The sequence below is a fragment of the Enhydra lutris genome, unplaced genomic scaffold, assembly GCF_002288905.1.
Source record: "Enhydra lutris kenyoni isolate GAN:26980312 unplaced genomic scaffold, ASM228890v2 scaffoldscaffold48, whole genome shotgun sequence".
Classification (NCBI taxonomy): Eukaryota; Metazoa; Chordata; class Mammalia; order Carnivora; family Mustelidae; genus Enhydra; species Enhydra lutris.
In genome coordinates, this window is record NW_019154132.1 from 5,196,655 (window position 1) to 5,213,835 (window position 17,181).

Consider the following 17,181-nt stretch of genomic DNA (forward strand, 5'->3'; position numbering starts at 1 on the left):
TAAGTAATGAATTCACATAGTGCCGTTTACAAAGGGAAACAAGGTACTCTGGTAGTATCTGGGTCCCCCCTAAAATCCCCAGAAATCAAGTAAGTTATTTAATACCCTCTTTTTAGGCTTTTAGCTGATGTGTTTACAAGGCTAAACGCACACAAATGTCTCTATTACCTGCAACATCTTCAAGGAGCAGAGCTTCCTGAACTGACTAGACAGTAAAAACGCTAGGGGGCCTAGTGATCATGCCTTCCCTCTCACTTACTGAGTCAGAATCTGAGGACAGGGAAGTGCCGAGAAATTCCTCTTATAAAACTCTCCAATTCTGCAGGTGCTTTTGGCTCTGTGAAGGGAGCTCGGGGAAGCCAGCTTTGGGAAGCAGAGCCGAGTGGCCCTTCCCCAACCTCAGCGTGGGCTGGGGGCACCTGGATGTGTTAGACTCAAATTCAAAGCATTTGGGGTGAAGCCCAAGATTCTGCATTTCCAACCAGCTCCCAGGCGGGGCTGCTGGTGCCCATGCTCTGACCACACTCAGCAGGGCCGCTAGCATCCTGTCTCCAGGTGGGGAGCTGCAGGCGGGCCCCTCTGTGGCTGCACCAGGCCCAGGCATAAATTGCGGGATGCACCCTCTATCTCTTTGGTGTTGCCTTACTCCCTGTTGCCCTCCAAATCTTGGGTGCCTAGACTTGCCCCCACAAAGGGAGCCTCCCTCTGGGTCCCCACGGCCCTCTGCAGGCCCCACCGTCAGCAGGAAACGAAGGCGCATTCATCCTCAGGAGCGCATCTGGCGTAAGAAGGCTTCAGGAGACAATTCTGTTTATTGTCAACGAAGATGCAGAGGGTGGAGGGGCTCTATATGGGCGGTGATGATACAAAAGAGGAGTGGGGCGGAGAGCAGACACAAGAATACACAGCACTATTCGGAGTGAGCTCCAGCTCCTCGCTTGAATCAAGGAGACCCTGCCACCCTTTCTCACTAGGGCTGCAGAAGAATGGAAACCGGCCTCAGTTGATCAGCTCCTATTGGGCAGGCCGAGCAAGAGGCTATTCTAAGCTGATGGAAGAGGCCACCTGTGGTCTGGGGGAGCCCCCGCCCCAAGCGCAGCATGGATGCTGAAGCTGGTCCACGGCTGCCAGTGGTGGCTGGTCCCGGCCCCCTAGGTCCGAGGCTTCTCTTGATTCTCAATGATAAGCTTGTCAGTCGAATACATTTGGCCAATGAGGACCTGAAGGCAAAGAAAGACAAAGACTCCATTAGCTGCAAAAGATCAGAAAGAGCATTGCTAACATTTCAATGCCAACGTCTGCCATCACAGGGCTGTTCCTTGTGGGGAACTGCATCGTGGGGCCAAGTGCGACGTCACGGGGTTGGCCTTTGCTAATTCCCCACACCCTCCAAATGCCACTTCCTTCACTGTGAGAACAAGTTCGCGATCCACACTCATTCTTTTTTGGCCTTTGAAATGGCTAGCAGGCACAGCCTTGGTTCCTTGGGCTGTCCTGAGCCGGCTGAGACCATCCACCAGGCTCCTTGGCTGCTGGCTGGAGGGAGAGCCACCTGGATGTGTGCACAGCAGCTCCTCCCCAAACACAATCCCATCCTTTAGAACCGGTTCTCCCGTTTGGAGAGCCTTCAGCATAAAGCAGAAACGTGTCTTGCCTATGTTGGGCTAGAACATGGGTTCCATTAAGGGCACTGGAAGCAATATGGCTGCCGGTCTGGTCCAGGCAGGGCTGAGGACCGTGGTCTGGCTTCCTTCACCTCTTGCCTCTTGACTTTCCTACTCTTTCCTAAGTGTCCTCTTACATGGAGTGTTTCTGCTAGTGCCCAGATGTTCCCACTGTCCCAGGTGGATGCTGTAGCCATGACCTGGGGCTGCCGCAGATGACTGGTCCTTCCTTGGGAACAAAGGGTCTTCACGAGTTTTCTCCAAAAGCATTTCCTAAGTGATACTTTCTTAGAACCTGGTACAACTGGTGCGGGAAGGATTTCAGAGCAGGTGGTCGCTATCTATGGGTAATTCGGGGTCTTTGCTCTTTCAGTACACGAGGGAACCTCTTAATGGCCACAGCAGCCACCAGAGTGGCCAGGGGTGAGAATCAGGACCCTCATGTGGTCTTCCCATCTTGTTTTAATATTCTATTCTATTTTAAAAAGAGGTTTACTTGGAAGAGAATGCATCCAAGTGGGAGAGAGGGAGGGGCAGAGGGGGAGAGAGGATCCTCAGACTCCCCAGTGAGCTTGAATTCTGATGTGGGGCTTGATCCCAGGACTTGAGATCCTGACCTAAGACCAAGAGTCAGACACTTAACCCACTGAGCTACCTGGGCGCCCCATCTATTATTTCTTTATTTGCATGTAGTTGACACATCCTGGTACACTGTTGCAGGTGTACAACATAATGATTCAACTTCTCTAGATCTTATGCTAGATCTAGCTCTAGATCACAAGCGTAGCTGTCATCTGTCACCACACAACTCTATATTCCCCACGCTGTACCTTTTATTCCCATAACTTATTCACTCCATCAACTGGAAGCCTGTATCTCCTGCTCTCCTTCCCCCATCCTGCCTTATCCCCTCCCCTGACCAGCAACCATCTGTTTGTTCTCTGTATTTATAGGTCTGATTATGCTTTTTGTTTATTCATTTGTTTTGGTCTTGAGGTTTCCCATACAAGTGAAGTCATTTGGTATCTGTCCTTCTCATCTAACCCTCTACGTCCATCACCGTTGTTGTGAATGGTGAGATCTCATCCTTTTTTACGGTTAATACTCTATTTGAAAATGATGGCCCATGAAAGGGGAAGATTTTGAAACTAGTAAGGAACAGTGGTGCTCTCTCACCAGTGACACCCCGAGAGACCACCTCAACGTTCCCATCCTCCCATGCTGCTGGTGACATCTTCTGGCGCGCACCTGTACAGAGGTGTCCCAATGGCCTGGGGGCTCTAGTAACTCAGGGCATCATGGGGATGCCAAGGGAAAGTGAAGGAAGAGGTCAGAGCCGCCAAATGTTGGACAAAGAAAGCTGAAGAACAGAGTGGAGATTTAAGGGCATGAGGATGATTGAATAGATTATTTTCACTGCAAGTGAATTCCTTAATTTGATAAAAGAGAAAAGGGGGTGGTGATGGTGGGGAATGAGTGTTCTGCACCAGTACCAACAGAAGTCAGTGATGAGCTCTGCTCCCATGTCTTCAGCCTCCCCTCCTCCTGTCCATATAAAGAACACACATGACTTCAGATGCAAGCGGGAAGGGTGGGTCTGGGATTCCGCGGAGCACGATCTGCATAACATAGTCATAAACCATCTTGAGGGGTGAGTCTAGCTGGACGCGGTTTCATGAGGAGTGGAGCACAGAGGCTCATCCTGGCCTCCCTTCTTGATGACCTGGAGTAGCTGTGGGGTGAGCGGGAGCCAGATGCACCCTACTCCAGAGAGGGGGCCGAGAAGCAGTTTCCGATACTCTCGGTATTACACGGTTTTACTTTCAGATGCTAACCTCAACAGACAAATGGGCCCACTATCATTGCTTTTTAGAAGAAAGGCTAAAATACCAATTATTGTAAAAGGAAAAACAGAATTGTTATGTTTGGGGAGGATGTCTAGGTTAATAAAAATAATTTTATGTAACAGCTTGGGTGCCTGGGTGGCTCAGTGGGATAAACCTCTGCCTTCGTCTGAGGTCATGATCCCAGGGTCCTGGGATTGAGTCCGGCCTTGGGCTCTCTGCTCAGCAGGGGGCCTGCTTCCCTCTCTCTCTCTCTGTCTGCTTCTCTGCCTACTTGTGATCTCTCTCTGTCAAATAAATAAATAAATAAATAAATAAAATCTTTAAAAAAATAGTTTTATGTAACAGCTCAAATGATTCATTTACCTGGGAACTTGGTTTATATTTCATGGATGTGGGGGGAGTTTATCAGGAGCCCCTCTTAGAAGTGTTGACAATACCATGTTCCACGAGTGCTTGACTGAGTTTATCAGGGTTTTCTCAGGGCTCTAGTGGCAGGCAGAAGTTATGATATGGCCTAAGGAAGAACTCTTTCACACAGTTGGCAAAAAATGGAATCAGCTGCCTTGGGAAGCTGTCATGCTCTGGAAGGGGGAGAAGGTGGGGACGGAGAAGGAGTTTATGCAGACAGAGGTGGAACAAGATGGGCTCCTTCCACATCTCAGCCTCTGTGATGACTTATTGGGCCAGGACCCATCTCTGACACCTCTCAGAGCAGCTGGGTGGCCCCCGAGTGGCCCAGAGTCAAGCCATGTGTTCTGATGCCCTGGAAGAAAAGGTGGTCTCCTTGGTGGGCTGTTCGAAGATCCAGCAGCATTTTTATTACACCCCAGAATAAATACATCTCCTCCCACACAATTTACTTTTTGAACACTGTGTTAACAGCCACCTTCTTGACAGATGGGCTACAACAAGGACACAGGGTTCTCTTGTCGTGTGGCCTTTTCCTCCTGTGCTCCTAGGCTTCCAGGGACAGGGTGAACATAGTAGTGGTCCTCCTCGTCCACCGACCTAAAGGATGGAAGTTTGAGGGGATGGGTGCTCTCTTGAAAGAAATGCAGATATGATATGGGGTGACTAGTCTGCAAGCAGCTCCATGTAAAAGGCTCCAAAGAAAACTGAAGAATGAAGAGTGAGGGGCGATCCAAAGAACTCAGGTTGTAGGAGCGTCATTCAAAACAAACCTTCAGAAAAATAAACCAAGACAGAAACAGAGAGGGAGGCAAACCACAAGAGACTTTTAACTCTAGGAAACAAACTGAGGGTTGCTGGAGGGGAGGTGGGTGGGGTGGGGTAACTGGGTGATAGGCACGAAGGAGGGCACGTGATGTGATAAGCACTGGGGGTTATACGCAACTGATGAGTCTCTAAACTCTGCCTCTGAAACTAATACTACACTATGTTTTAACGAACCAAATTTAAGTAAAAAATTAAAAAAAAAAAAAAAAACCAAAAAAAACCCACCAAAAAACAAAAATCCCTTCAAAAAGCCTATCCACCCTTTGAGCTAATGGCTGAAGCTTCCCTGGGTCCCCTCCGCAGAAGGGGCTCTCTGGCTCTCTCCTGGGAGCCTCTGTGCCTGGATGGGTTCCTCTGAGTGAGGCCCAGTGGCCGCTGGGGAGAAAGGCGGACTCATGTCCTACTTGTTCTGACGTAGCTGCTTTCACAGCATAGTCTGGGACAGTGGTAGGCACACAGAAAGTGCTCAGTAAGAACCTGGTAACTAAAAATGCCAGTGTCGAGCATTCCCAGTTATAACCAAGGCTCTATTGTCCACTAGTTCTAAAACCTAGATCTGTACTTTGCTTTGGTGGGGAGCTGCTAGTGGAATTACGGAACTGATCAAGGCAATTCAACAGAAGTAGCCACAGGACCATTTTATTGTAACAAGAATGCTCACTCGCTGTTAAGGAAAATCAAATGATTTAAATTTGGCCCAGCAGAAAGTTTAAAGCTGTAATTCAGGCCTATAAGGGATTAACCCAGAGCAATTACAGAAGATGGAAGAGAAATATTCAGTTCACCCAGGGAGGAAATATTAAAAAAGTTATCTCAACGAGAGCTACAGAGGCGAGGCAATAAATGTTTGTGCAACAGTGCTGTTGCATTTATTTTGGCTATAAAATGTGTCAGCACACACAGGGAGGGGACAGCCAGGGATGGATGCCGCGGTGCTAATGACAGAGCATGTTGCTTCTAAGCTGGAGGTGAGAGGAGCCGGTCAATGAAGCGAGGAAGTACAGTTACTGCCTTCAATTTACAGCCCTTCCAGAAGCCCCAAGGGGCTTAGCTAGCCACATCCGACTATTACCATGCATAAATTGGTCATTAAAGCTGATCACACTTTTATTCTATAAACTTCAGGAATTGGCATTAGAGTCCATTAGAAAAATACACAGCTTCCTCAACTGCAAGTAGATGGGCTGACTGGCTGGCCTAGAAACACTTATGAGCTTGGAGACTCATTAGACAAATAACCTGCTGGGGAGGAAGGAAGATCCAAGAAAAGAAAATTTAGTCCAACGTTTCAGGTCTCCATTGGTCACTCAGCTGCCGCAATGTGCTGTCTCCCGTGCAATATGTCTCAATCTGACTTGGACCCAGAGGAGCTGGGCTCCATCATGAGGAGTGGGAGAGCCTTGGCTACTTCCTGCCTGTTTCACACCATTGTTATGAGCATCCAATGCAATAGGAGACTGGAAGAAAATGTACCAATTGCCCCAGATACTTCCTGGGGCTCAATTACATTTGCTGTCTTCATGTTGCTGAGAGGATTAACTAAGAACAGTAGTGGGCATGTGGTCAGGTCTCGTTCACTGTTACTGATATGCATGGCCTTGTGCATTGCCAGTCTGCTGCTGGGAGCAGCACTACAGGGTGTCAGATCCTGACCTCAAAGGTCTTGAAGCCTCCTCACTCTCTGGCTGTAAGAGTCTATGAGTCTGTAATGGTGAAACACACCTACACTGTGGAGAGGATGTCAGGGATGTCTGACACCACTTCCTGGTTTTGAACTTGAGCTTCCTGGGCTAGACTTGAGGAATGAAGGACCCTCTTCATCTCTGCTCTGGGCCTAGCCTCCTGTCCAGGAGGCCCATGATGCTTACCAGTGGTCTAGTATCAGGAGGTTGCCCTGGGCACTGAAAAGTTACGGGAGAGATGCTGACACCTGGCTCTGCTGGAGAAGCCTAGGGAGGGACTGTCCCTGCTCTCTGCCCTCTCGAAGGATGGTAAAACCATCCAGGCAGGGATGGTTCCCTGTCCACTGGGGACAGTGACAAATCCTGCCTCTGGCATTGTAGTGACCACACCACTACTACCACTAATGATAATGCTATTACTACTACAAAATTACAATGGTAATGATGATGAAAGGTATATATATATTTATACTCATTTTATAAAAATGATTTCCCAAGCTGTCAAGTAACTCTGGCCCTTTGGGAAGATGCACTTTATATACCCCATGTCTTTGAGTGCCTCCTGACACCCAGTTGAGAGGCATCTTTTTAATTTCCTAAGGTAGTTTACACTTGAAAGGGACTTTGGAAAGTCCCCCCAAAAACTATGCACCACTAATGTAAGTGAATCTTTGATAGCAGAATTTCAGCTTTTGGTCTACTGTCCGCTTGTCCCATGGAAGGTGGGCAGGACATCTGTGTCCCTCCTCTGGCCTATGATGATGTCAGGCAGTTTCCCATGTTGCCTGTAGCTCGCTCTGTGATTCTCCCAGTGATATCCCTGTGTGGAGGGTCACTGTCACAGCCTAGCCTGAGTAGAACAGCTGCTGTAACAACCATTTTTATCATACTTGGTTTCCTAATAAGTTTTTAAAGAGGCAAACTGAAATAGGGATATATGAAATTATATATAATTCTTCTATTTAGCAGTAAGAGGTAAAATCTAAACTTACGAATTTGGTTTTCTTCTAAAATATCACTCTTGATGCATATGCTCTTTTTCTTTCTAGAATTTCGTAGCCTAAGTTGTTTTTCAAAATGTTTTACATATAGTAACATAATATTATTACTTTTGAATTTGCCATCATTTTATGAAATAGAAGAATGCCTGAAATGGCCAATGTAGATCTTTGAGAAGTCAGTCCACAATTAGGTGTATAGCAGAGAAAGAAGTCCAGTCCAAAGAATCCAGAGTGGAATCTTCTTGTGTTTCCTCTCTCCACACATGCTCCATCTCCATTCAACTCTGTGAGCCTTGAATTTTAGATACTGGATATTCCTAATATGGACGGTGGTGGTGAGGACCTGACTTCTTATTTTCTCTGTGATATTCCTAGCAGAGCGGTGAACAAATTCTTATTTTCTCTAAACTCCATGTCACAATTAATACTTAGTGTGTTTCCTCCTCACTGGTAGGGACAAGAGACACCCTAGATGCAGGGCTGTGTCCTCTCATCAGTGTGACCAGATGCCTGGCTTACCTCTATTGTCCCAGCGTGATTATTAATAGAGCTTTCTTTCAGTCTCAAGGGTTCCCCTTTGTGATGATGAATTATATGGTTGCCCTATCTCTTGTCCACCATTGTCAGATTTCTAGGCCATTCCGTTGTTTTTCTGCATGTCTGATGTTCAGGTGAACGTTTTTTTTTAAAAAGCCCACCAAGAGACAGCCTCTTTCTTTTGAATCCCAGGCCATCAGAGTTAAGAAAATCAAACCATTGTAATGGTTCTCAGAAAACTGTGGCCTCAAAGGGCCTGAAGTGATTTCTACCAGCATACTGTCCCTTCTGCAGGAATGCGGCCCTTTTGAACAAATATACATGTAAGGCAGTGGTTCTTAACAAGACAGGGTCAGCTTCCAAGGATACACATGGCCCGGCCCCACTCATGGAGTTTCTCTTTAGGGAGGTGGGGGCGGGGGTCTAGGCATGTCACCCTTCTCTTGCATCTGACTGGCACCCCTGAGAAAGGAGCACAAACATAATGGCATTCAGGCTCAGCATTTATTATTCATATTTAAAAATAATCAGTTTTTTTCACCCCAGTGGATGAATATTTTTCCAGAAAACAAACAAAAAACCAGGGTTGATATTTACCCACCTGGCGCTCTTTGGGCACAGCCCTTCCAGAAGGTACGGCCATGGACGACAAGACCAGGTTGGGGGAGGGAGATGTCTTTGTTGCTCTGGGATGGCACAGGGCTGATGAAGGCCAGGGAAGCCTCCCACACCTCTTCTTCAGAGCTGCTGGGGGCTGGTGGATGATTTCTACCTGCTAGTCTGGACCACTGCTCGGGCAAACACTTATAAAACAGGAGACAGGTACTAGCTGTCTTCCCACCCTATCAGGATATTCTTGCTCCCCCCGCCCGAGGCACAGCTGACCCCGTGGGGACACTGGATACAAACGGTCTGTCAGCCACCCCTCCTCCCGGAGGCCACAGTGAAGCATTGCATAACAGGCTCTGCGAGATGAAAGCAGCGCATGGCAAGCACGCAGGTTAGCAGCAATGCGACTAGGTCGCCGAGCCCTTCTTGGAACGGGGCGGGACTCAGGACCCAAACATCACGTCAGAGTGAAACCTGGCCCTTCCTGGGGATGGTGACAAGGGCCCAGGCAAAGCGCCAGAGACGCCGGCCTTCCTGCACTCCGCTCGCTGCACCCCAGCCCCTCAACTCAGTGCTTCAGGTCGGCCCTGCCATGGCAGCAAGACCAGAGTCCCGGCACTGCTCTAATTAGTTACAAGGTCAACTTGTAACTACCTCGACCGGCGATTCCCAGGCCAGTGCTGGGACCAGCAAGCTCCTGACCAGACGCTTACCAACGTGCTTGAGCAAGATCCCTGACAAAGTTACTGGGACCATCAGGAGTTGTTTTATCCCTTCAGGGACACCTTCTTTCAGGGTCAGCTTGGTTCATTTCTGAGTTTACTTTTTTTTTTCCTCCTTAGAGAGAGAAGGAGAGAGGGATGGGAAGGGGCAGATGGAGAGAGAGAATCTTAAGCAGACCGCATGCCCAGCGTGGAGCCCCATGTGGGACTCGATCTCACAACCGTGAGATCCTGACCTGAGCTGAAATAAAGAGTCTGATGCTTAATTGACTGAGCCACCCAGGCACCCCTTAATCCTGATTTTACATTTGCTTTAAGCAAATATAACTGAAAAGGTCAGGGTGGCAAAAAAAAAAGAGAGAAAGAAATACTCAGTTACACGATTACCTACCACTTCAGACAACTGTTTCCAGACACTTGCAGATCGACTGTGTTTCATTTGGTTTGTCTCTGTCACCCTCCTCAGATGGCTGACAGCACCACAGGGGTCAGATGGCCCAGAGCACGGCCACTCACACTACTCTGTTTGATCTGACACGTTCTTCACTCTGTGGGCTTCCAGGCTCTGGGAGACCACTGAGGCACCTGCCACTGGAACAGATTCTCAGTCTCCATGGTAGATCCAAAGTCAAGGCTACAGAGCCAAAGAAAAGGCTCTTGACATGGAAAAAAGTTCTACGGTATGAACCAGGAGGTACACTTGTAATTCTTTTTTAAAATTCAGGCTTGTGACGTGCGTGGATTTACTGGCTTATTTTATATATATATTTTAGATTTTATTTATTTATTTGAGAGAGAGAGAGCAAGCAAGAGAGAGCACAAGTAGGGTGAAGGGTAGAGGAGAAGCAGGCTCCCTGCTGAACAGGGAGCCCCATTCGGGGCTCGAACCCAGGACCCTGGGATCATGACCTGAGCCAAAGGCGGATGTTTAATGACTGAGCCACCCAGGCGCCCTACTGGCTTCTTCTAAAAAACAAGGTAAGTTTGATGCCATTTGGTGTTCAGAAGTCAGTGTCCCCAGACGAGACGATGAGCATCCCCTCCCCTCACAGAGCCAGGCTGGCCAGAACAGTTTCTGTGCAGCACTCCCACGCTCAGCAGCTTCTGACGGAACCCCATGGCCAGCGGCAGCTGCCCTCCCCAAGAAATGATGTCAAACAAGAGAAACAAACAAGTCAAACTCCACCCTCTTCGTCCAACTTGCCCTTTGTCAAGCTCAGCGTCTTTACCAGTCAGGACACAGATTTTCCTTTCAAACAGCTGCCTTGCTTTCCTTTGTGTCCAGCCCCGCAGGGACCTGCTACGTCATGTCCAGGGACATTAAAGGAGATGACCAGCAACATGCTTACTTTCCCAGGGCTTGGGAATCTTCTGGGAATGATATTAAACAACACCGGGGTCAGCCATTTATCAACACATTTGATCAGAAGGCTCACATTTTCCCATTTCTTTCTAGCATGCTGCAGGGGAGATGTGAGCACAGCTGAACAGTTTTGCTCCTGGAATTTATTGTGGATAAGGGAGAAAGGGAAGGCCTGAAGCTAAAGCCTGAAATGACACCATGAGTCTGATGAGAAGGGGGCTGGGGGAGAGTTTCTGTCTTACCAAGCCTACCTCTCTGATCCTTAGGGCTCTAGTAGGACACGGGAAACTTGCCATCAGCTTACACGGCCTCCACACTGTCCCTGAAGCCCAGGTGCTGAACATATTTTCCAATTAAAAGCCCAGAAGGCCAAGAATTGCCCCCAGAAGGGCTCTACCAACTCTTAAACAGAAGCACACACGCCAGCATTGCAGCATCACCAACGCCAACGGGAAGGATGGGCATCTTTTCTTTTCTCCTGTGGCTGTGCCCACTACTGAGCTCCACGATGGGACAGACAGTTCAGATTTTTGACACTTGCAAGAGAGAGATGCCGCGCTGGTGGAGGAAATAACCAGTCCCGAAAGAACCTGTCGAGGGAATCAGCAGTCAGGAAGTGAACTGTGGTCTGTCTCCCAGGCAGGGGGAGAGAACCCGGCCATTCAATGGTGAGCTGCGGACACCCTGCCAGCATTCAGTCGTGGCCAGGACACACGGCTCTCCTGCCCGGGTTCCACTTTCCCTTGCCACAGAGCAGGGCAGGCTGCAGCAGATGGGACTATCTGGGTGGACCACCGTCCACCTGCCCCCTTTCGGTGCCCTCCCAGACTCCCTGGGAAGGAGACGACCAGCTCCCTGCAGCTGCAAAGCAGCCTCCCCGAGCAAACGGCCTCAGGGGAAGATACCACGTGCAAGTAAATGGTGGCTTTTCTCTTAACAATATGGACTTCCTTTTAAGGTGCCCGTCGTCGTCAACTGCTAAGAGGAAGTGCAAGGAAATTAATTTGCCTGCCCAACTTTGTGCCGTGAAGGATTTTAAAAAGAGTCTGTGATCATTCTCTTCCATCAGGGCCACTGCCATTCAGCCTTCTCTTTACCTTCACTTGCTTCAGTGAAATCACACTACAGCCATTTTAGGCAGACTGTGACAACCTCATACTCTGTGTAACTATTACAGCAACAACTAATTTCTGTCTAGCACTTTACAGTTAGTTCATAAGGTATCTGTACACTTTACTGGCTTGTCTGATCCTTGTACATAGAGCAGACACCATCCTCTCTAATCTGTTTTTTATTTTTACTTTTTAAAGATTTTATTTACTTGAGAGACACAGCGCACAAGTTGGCAGAGAGGGAGGGAGGCAGAGGGAGAAGGAGAAGCAGGCTCCCCACTGAGGAGGGAGCCCCATGTGGGGCTCGATTCCAGGGTCCTGGGATCCTCACCTGAGCTGAAGGCAGAAGTTTAATCGACTGAGCCTCTCAGGTGACCCTCATCCTCTCTGTTTTAGAGACCTAGGATCTAAAGGGCAAACTAATTTATCCAACATCACAGGGTCAATACTTACGACTCTGAGTTTTAGCAAAGCTCTAAATTCTATTCCTTTTTTTTTTTTTTAAAGATTTTATCTATTTATTTGACAGACAGAGATCACAGGTAGGCAGAGAGGCAGGCAGAGAGAGAGGGGGAGGCAGGCTCCCTGCTGAACAGAGAGCCCGATGTGGGGCTCGATCCCAGGATCCTGGGATCATGACCTGAGCTGAAGGCAGAGGCTTTAACCTACTGAGCCACCCAGGCGCCCCTAAATTCTATTCCTTTAAATCTCAGTGTATTCCATGAATACAGTGTGGTTTGTTTTTCAAAACAGTATTAAAAAGAAACTAAGAACAAACCACACTGTACTCACGGAATACACAGAGATTTAAAGGAATAGAAATAGAATTAGAAATTAGAAATTTTAATTAGAAATATAAAAAGAGTGGGCACCTGGGTGGCTCAGTCATTAGGGTCTGCCTTCGGCTCAGGTCATGATCCCAGGGTCCTGGGATGGAGCCCCACATCCGTATCCAGCTCCCTGCTCGGCGAGAAGCCTGCTTCTCCCTCTCCCTCTGCCTGCTGCTTGTGTCCTTCTCTCACTGTCTCTCTCTCTCTGTCAAATAAATAAAATAAAATCTTAAAAAAAAAAAAAGAAATTTAAAAAGAGAAATAGAAAAAAATAGAAAATTAAAATAGAAAAAATCTTTAAATTAGAAATTTTAAATTAGAAATTAAAAAAAAAAAACCACACTGTACTCATGGAATACACCAAGATTTAAAGGAATAGAAATAGGATTAGAAATAGAAAATCCCACTACTTCAAAATCACCTTTATTTTTATTTCTGCAAACTCCTTTTGTCCTGTTTACCCATGAAACAGAGTCGCTGTCTGCACACTGTCGCGCACGTACTATTTGGCACTTGGTGTGACTGACCGAGAGAGTCCTGACAGCACCCGCCCCCTCCAGTCACGGCTCTACACACACAGCCTTCCCAACTGTGTTTTGTAAACAGCGCATTTCAACAGATCCGGGGTCAGCCCCACTCCCAGTAGCTTAGCTGAAAACACAATCAATTCTCTTGGCTATGGTTCTTTAACTCCCCCACCTCCTTCTCAAACGTTTTGGAGAGAAGACTTTTTTCCTAGAAAACATATTATTACTTTGATGAGTCATGTGTCTTTTGCCTCTTTTTTCTGCTCTTTCCTCCCCTCCGCCTCCGTCCCTGTGCATCTCATTGGGCTGCAAGTATGGCTTGAGAAACGTGCTTCCCTCACGGATGGGATCTCAGAGAATTCTCTCAGTCCAGAGGAATGGAGATACCCTTTAAATAACCACGACTACCCCAAAGCAGCCATTCAGGAAAGAATACACATTGCCTTGAGATTGGTTTCTCTGCCTGGGGAGGGGGAGCTGGGGGGGGATCTTCCCTGGCCCACATCCAGGCCTGGCTCCCCCCTCCTCCCACCACACAGGCTCACAGCCTCCGGCCCGCCCAGAGCTTCCCTAACTGCAGTGCCTGGGAGTTTGCCAGAGGGCTCTGTGCCAAGCCCCAGAGACTGACTTAGCAGATCGGGGCTGAGGCTTCGGCCCATGTTTGGAAAAGCGCTCTGTAGGCTCAGGGCCTTCTGTTCTGCCTGTTGCAGTCCCAGACACACTGTCCTGACTTTATATTTTACGCAGTTTATGTGTTTGCTCTAATGCAAGGCTGAGAGCTACTCGAAGTCAGGGGCTTTGTCTGTGCATTAGCTTCCTTCCCATCCCCTGAGGAAGCCGCACTCTCAGAAGAGGCTGGGAGCGAGTCCTCATCCCACGGCCCCTGGGAGACCTTCTGTGTCCTTGCTGTGTGGCTGGCAGAGCCACGGGAGGAGAAACGGTGGGACCCTTGGCTCCCACCCCCCACCCCCAGTCCATTGCACACAGCTGCTAGAATCTTCTCTGATCCTCTCAAGGTTCTTGGCATAGCAAACTGGTTTCTTCACTCCTACTGAATCCTCAACACCTGGCCGGGCTCTAGGGCCTCCACCAACTCTTCGCCTTCAGAGCAAGTGGGTGGAGCCAAACACTTGATTTTGATGCCTGAACATGGAAGCCCGGGTCTACGCAGGCGGGGTCTGAGCCCATGAACCAGTCTGGGTGCCGGCATCCCCATGAGCCATCCCCAGTGCTCAGGAGTCTCTGCTGAACGAATGAGTGACTCCTGGGAGCGGGAGGTTGCCTGGGCAAGGTCTCAGGGCAAGGCCTGTCAGAGGAAGAGGAAGAGACTAGTGGTGGGAGCCAAGCCGGGCAGAGGAAGGATTTCTCCTCAGGCAGCCCCTCCTCGGGAGTGTTCCTTGTGCTATTTAGGAATGAGACCTTCTAGTTTCATTCATCTGAACGACAGAAACGTCACCATTCGAAGCAGTCAGCTGTTCCCTAGGAAGAGTGAACCTGGAAGCCCTGGAGGATGGCCCAGCGGTAAAAGTTTCCCTGTGGATATTCATTTTGACCCCCGAGTCTCAAACTTGACCTGCTGTAAGTTGCTTTCCTTGGGATTGACTTCTGATTTGCTTTTTGGTTCGAGTACGATGGCTGCTCCATTTCTGTCATCAAGGTGAAGGGACCCTCACACTGGAGTCAGCCCAGCCAGTGGGACGAGCCCCCCTTTTATTTACTTATTACTTGTTTATAGATTTTTAAATTTACCTTAGAGGGGAGGGGCAGAGGGAGACGGACAGGCAGAGAATCCCAAGCAGAACCCTGCTGAATGCGGAGCCTGATGTGGGCTCGAACCCAGGACCCTGAGATCATGACCAGAGCTGAAATCCAGAGCTGGGTGCTCAACTGACTGAGCCACCCAGGCTCCCCCACAAGCCCCTCTCTTAGAGTAGTTTGTTACCTTTCTCCTTTCCCTTCCACCCAATGTCTTAGAGTGATGTGTTCCTGGCATGTAGCTTTAGCAATCTACTACAGAGTTTACCACAAATTTAACCCTTTTAGATTTCTTTTATTTTTTGATAGGAATATCCCACTCTTGTAATGTACGATGGAAGATTACCCAGGGCTGTGAGAACACAAAGAAGGTTGATAAAAGCTGTTTATGTCCTTAGCCATTTGGTAGTGACCCTGACAGAGCTGGACCACCAGCACTAAGTCATCATAATGTGCTGGGGAACGGAGAAAAGTCCTCTGAGGCCACAAGGAGATTAACAGTGTCGCTGCTGTAAATGCTCAGTTATTTGAAGAATGTAAACAACAGGCAGATGGCCAAGGAAAATGTATAAAAAAATTAAAGCAGGGGAGCCCCTGGATGGCTCAGTTGGTCAAGTCCGACTCTTGGTTTCGGCTCAGGTCATAATCTAAGGTCTTGGGATCAAGCCCTGCATTGGGCTCTGCGCTCAGCGTGGAGTCTGCTTGAGATCCTCTCTCTCCCCCTCTCTATCATGTGTGCACGCACTCTCTCTCTCTCTCAAATAAATACATATTTAATAAAAATTGAAGTGAAAGTGGTTTTATGTAGTAATGCCACTTCTGGGTGTATGTTCATGAAAAATGAGAACAAATGTCCACGTGGAAAGGTGTACAAGAATGTGTATGGCAGAACTATTCACAATTGCAAAAAGGTGGAAACAACCCAGTGTCCACGATGAGTAGACAGATAAAATGTTGTATATCCAAAGAGCGGATCCATGGACTGGAATATTATCTAGCCAGGAAAGGGGTGAACCACTGACACATGCTACAACAGATGACTCCTGAAAACATTATGCCACGTGAGAGAGGCTGGACATGAAACCACACATCATCTGACTCCTTGTATACGAAATGTCCAGAAGAGGGAAATCCACAGAGACAGAAAGTAGGTCAGTGGTTGTCAAGTTCGTGAGTAGGAGAGACTGTGGGGTGACTCCCAGTGGGTGTGGGTTCCTTTTTGGGGGTGCTGAAATGTTCTAAAAGTGATTATGGTGATGGATATATTTTATGTAATGCTGAATATACTAAAAACCACTGAATTACATACTTCAGAAGGGTGAATTGCATGGCATATAAATCTGAATATATACATTAAAGGTGTTGAAAAAGACATATGTAAAGATACATTAAAAATGCTGTCTATAGGGGCACCTGGGTGGCTCAGTGGGTTAAAGCCTCTGCCTTCAGCTCAGGTCATGGTCTCAGGGTCCTGGGATCGAGCCCCACATCGGACTCTCTGCTCAGCAGGGAGCCTTCTTCCTCTTCTCTCTCTGCCTGCCTCTCTGCCTGCTTGTGATCTCTGTCTCTGTCAAATAAATAAATAAAATCTTAAAAAAAAAAATGCTGTCTATACTTCTGCTAGCCTATGAACCTCACAGCAGTTTAGCACCTGAAATATGGTTAGTCCAAACTGAGATATTCTGGAAGTATAAAATATACACTGGATTTCAAAGACTTAATAAGGAAAAAAGAATGCAAAATTAACATTATTTTTTGTATTGTAGGATGAAATGACAATATTGTAGACACACCAAATTAAAGAAGATATATTAAATTAATTTTGCCAGGTTCTTCTTAATCTTGTGAATGTGGCTACTAGATAATTTAAAATTACACATGCAGCTTGCATTTATAGTTTATATTATACTTCTGTAGAACAGTGCTGGTCTATATCATTTACTTTTTTATTTTTTAAAGATTTCCTTTCCTTTTCTTTTTTTTATTTGACAGAGGGAGAGACAGAGAGAGAGAACACAAAAGCAGGGGGAGTGGGACAGGGAGAGGGAGAAGGAGAAGCAGGCTTCCTCAGAGCAGGGAGCCTGATGCAGGGCTTGATCCCAGTACCCTGGGATCATGATCTGAGCCGAAGGTAGACGCTTAATGACTGAGTCACCCAGGTGTGCCTCTATATCATTCTTTAAAAAAAAAAGTTCTACTTATTTACTTATTTTTAGTGGGCTTAAAAATTGTGGTAAAATATATTTTATATATAAGTAATATACTAGCATAAATTAGGTTGTGTTAAAATGTTATC

General features: G+C 47.6%; 1 protein-coding gene across 1 annotated transcript in view; it reads right to left on the minus strand.

Moving 5' to 3' along the window:
* Nucleotides 1–793: 793 nt before the first annotated feature.
* The window catches only part of LOC111156703 (LYR motif containing 4), a 159,223-nt gene continuing 142,835 nt past the window's right edge, over nt 794–17,181 (minus strand). The window contains exon 3 of the mRNA XM_022517739.1: nt 794–1,220. Within this exon, the coding sequence (XP_022373447.1) occupies nt 1,152–1,220 (69 nt within the window). The 3' untranslated portion in view covers nt 794–1,151. The remainder of the gene's footprint in view (nt 1,221–17,181) is intronic.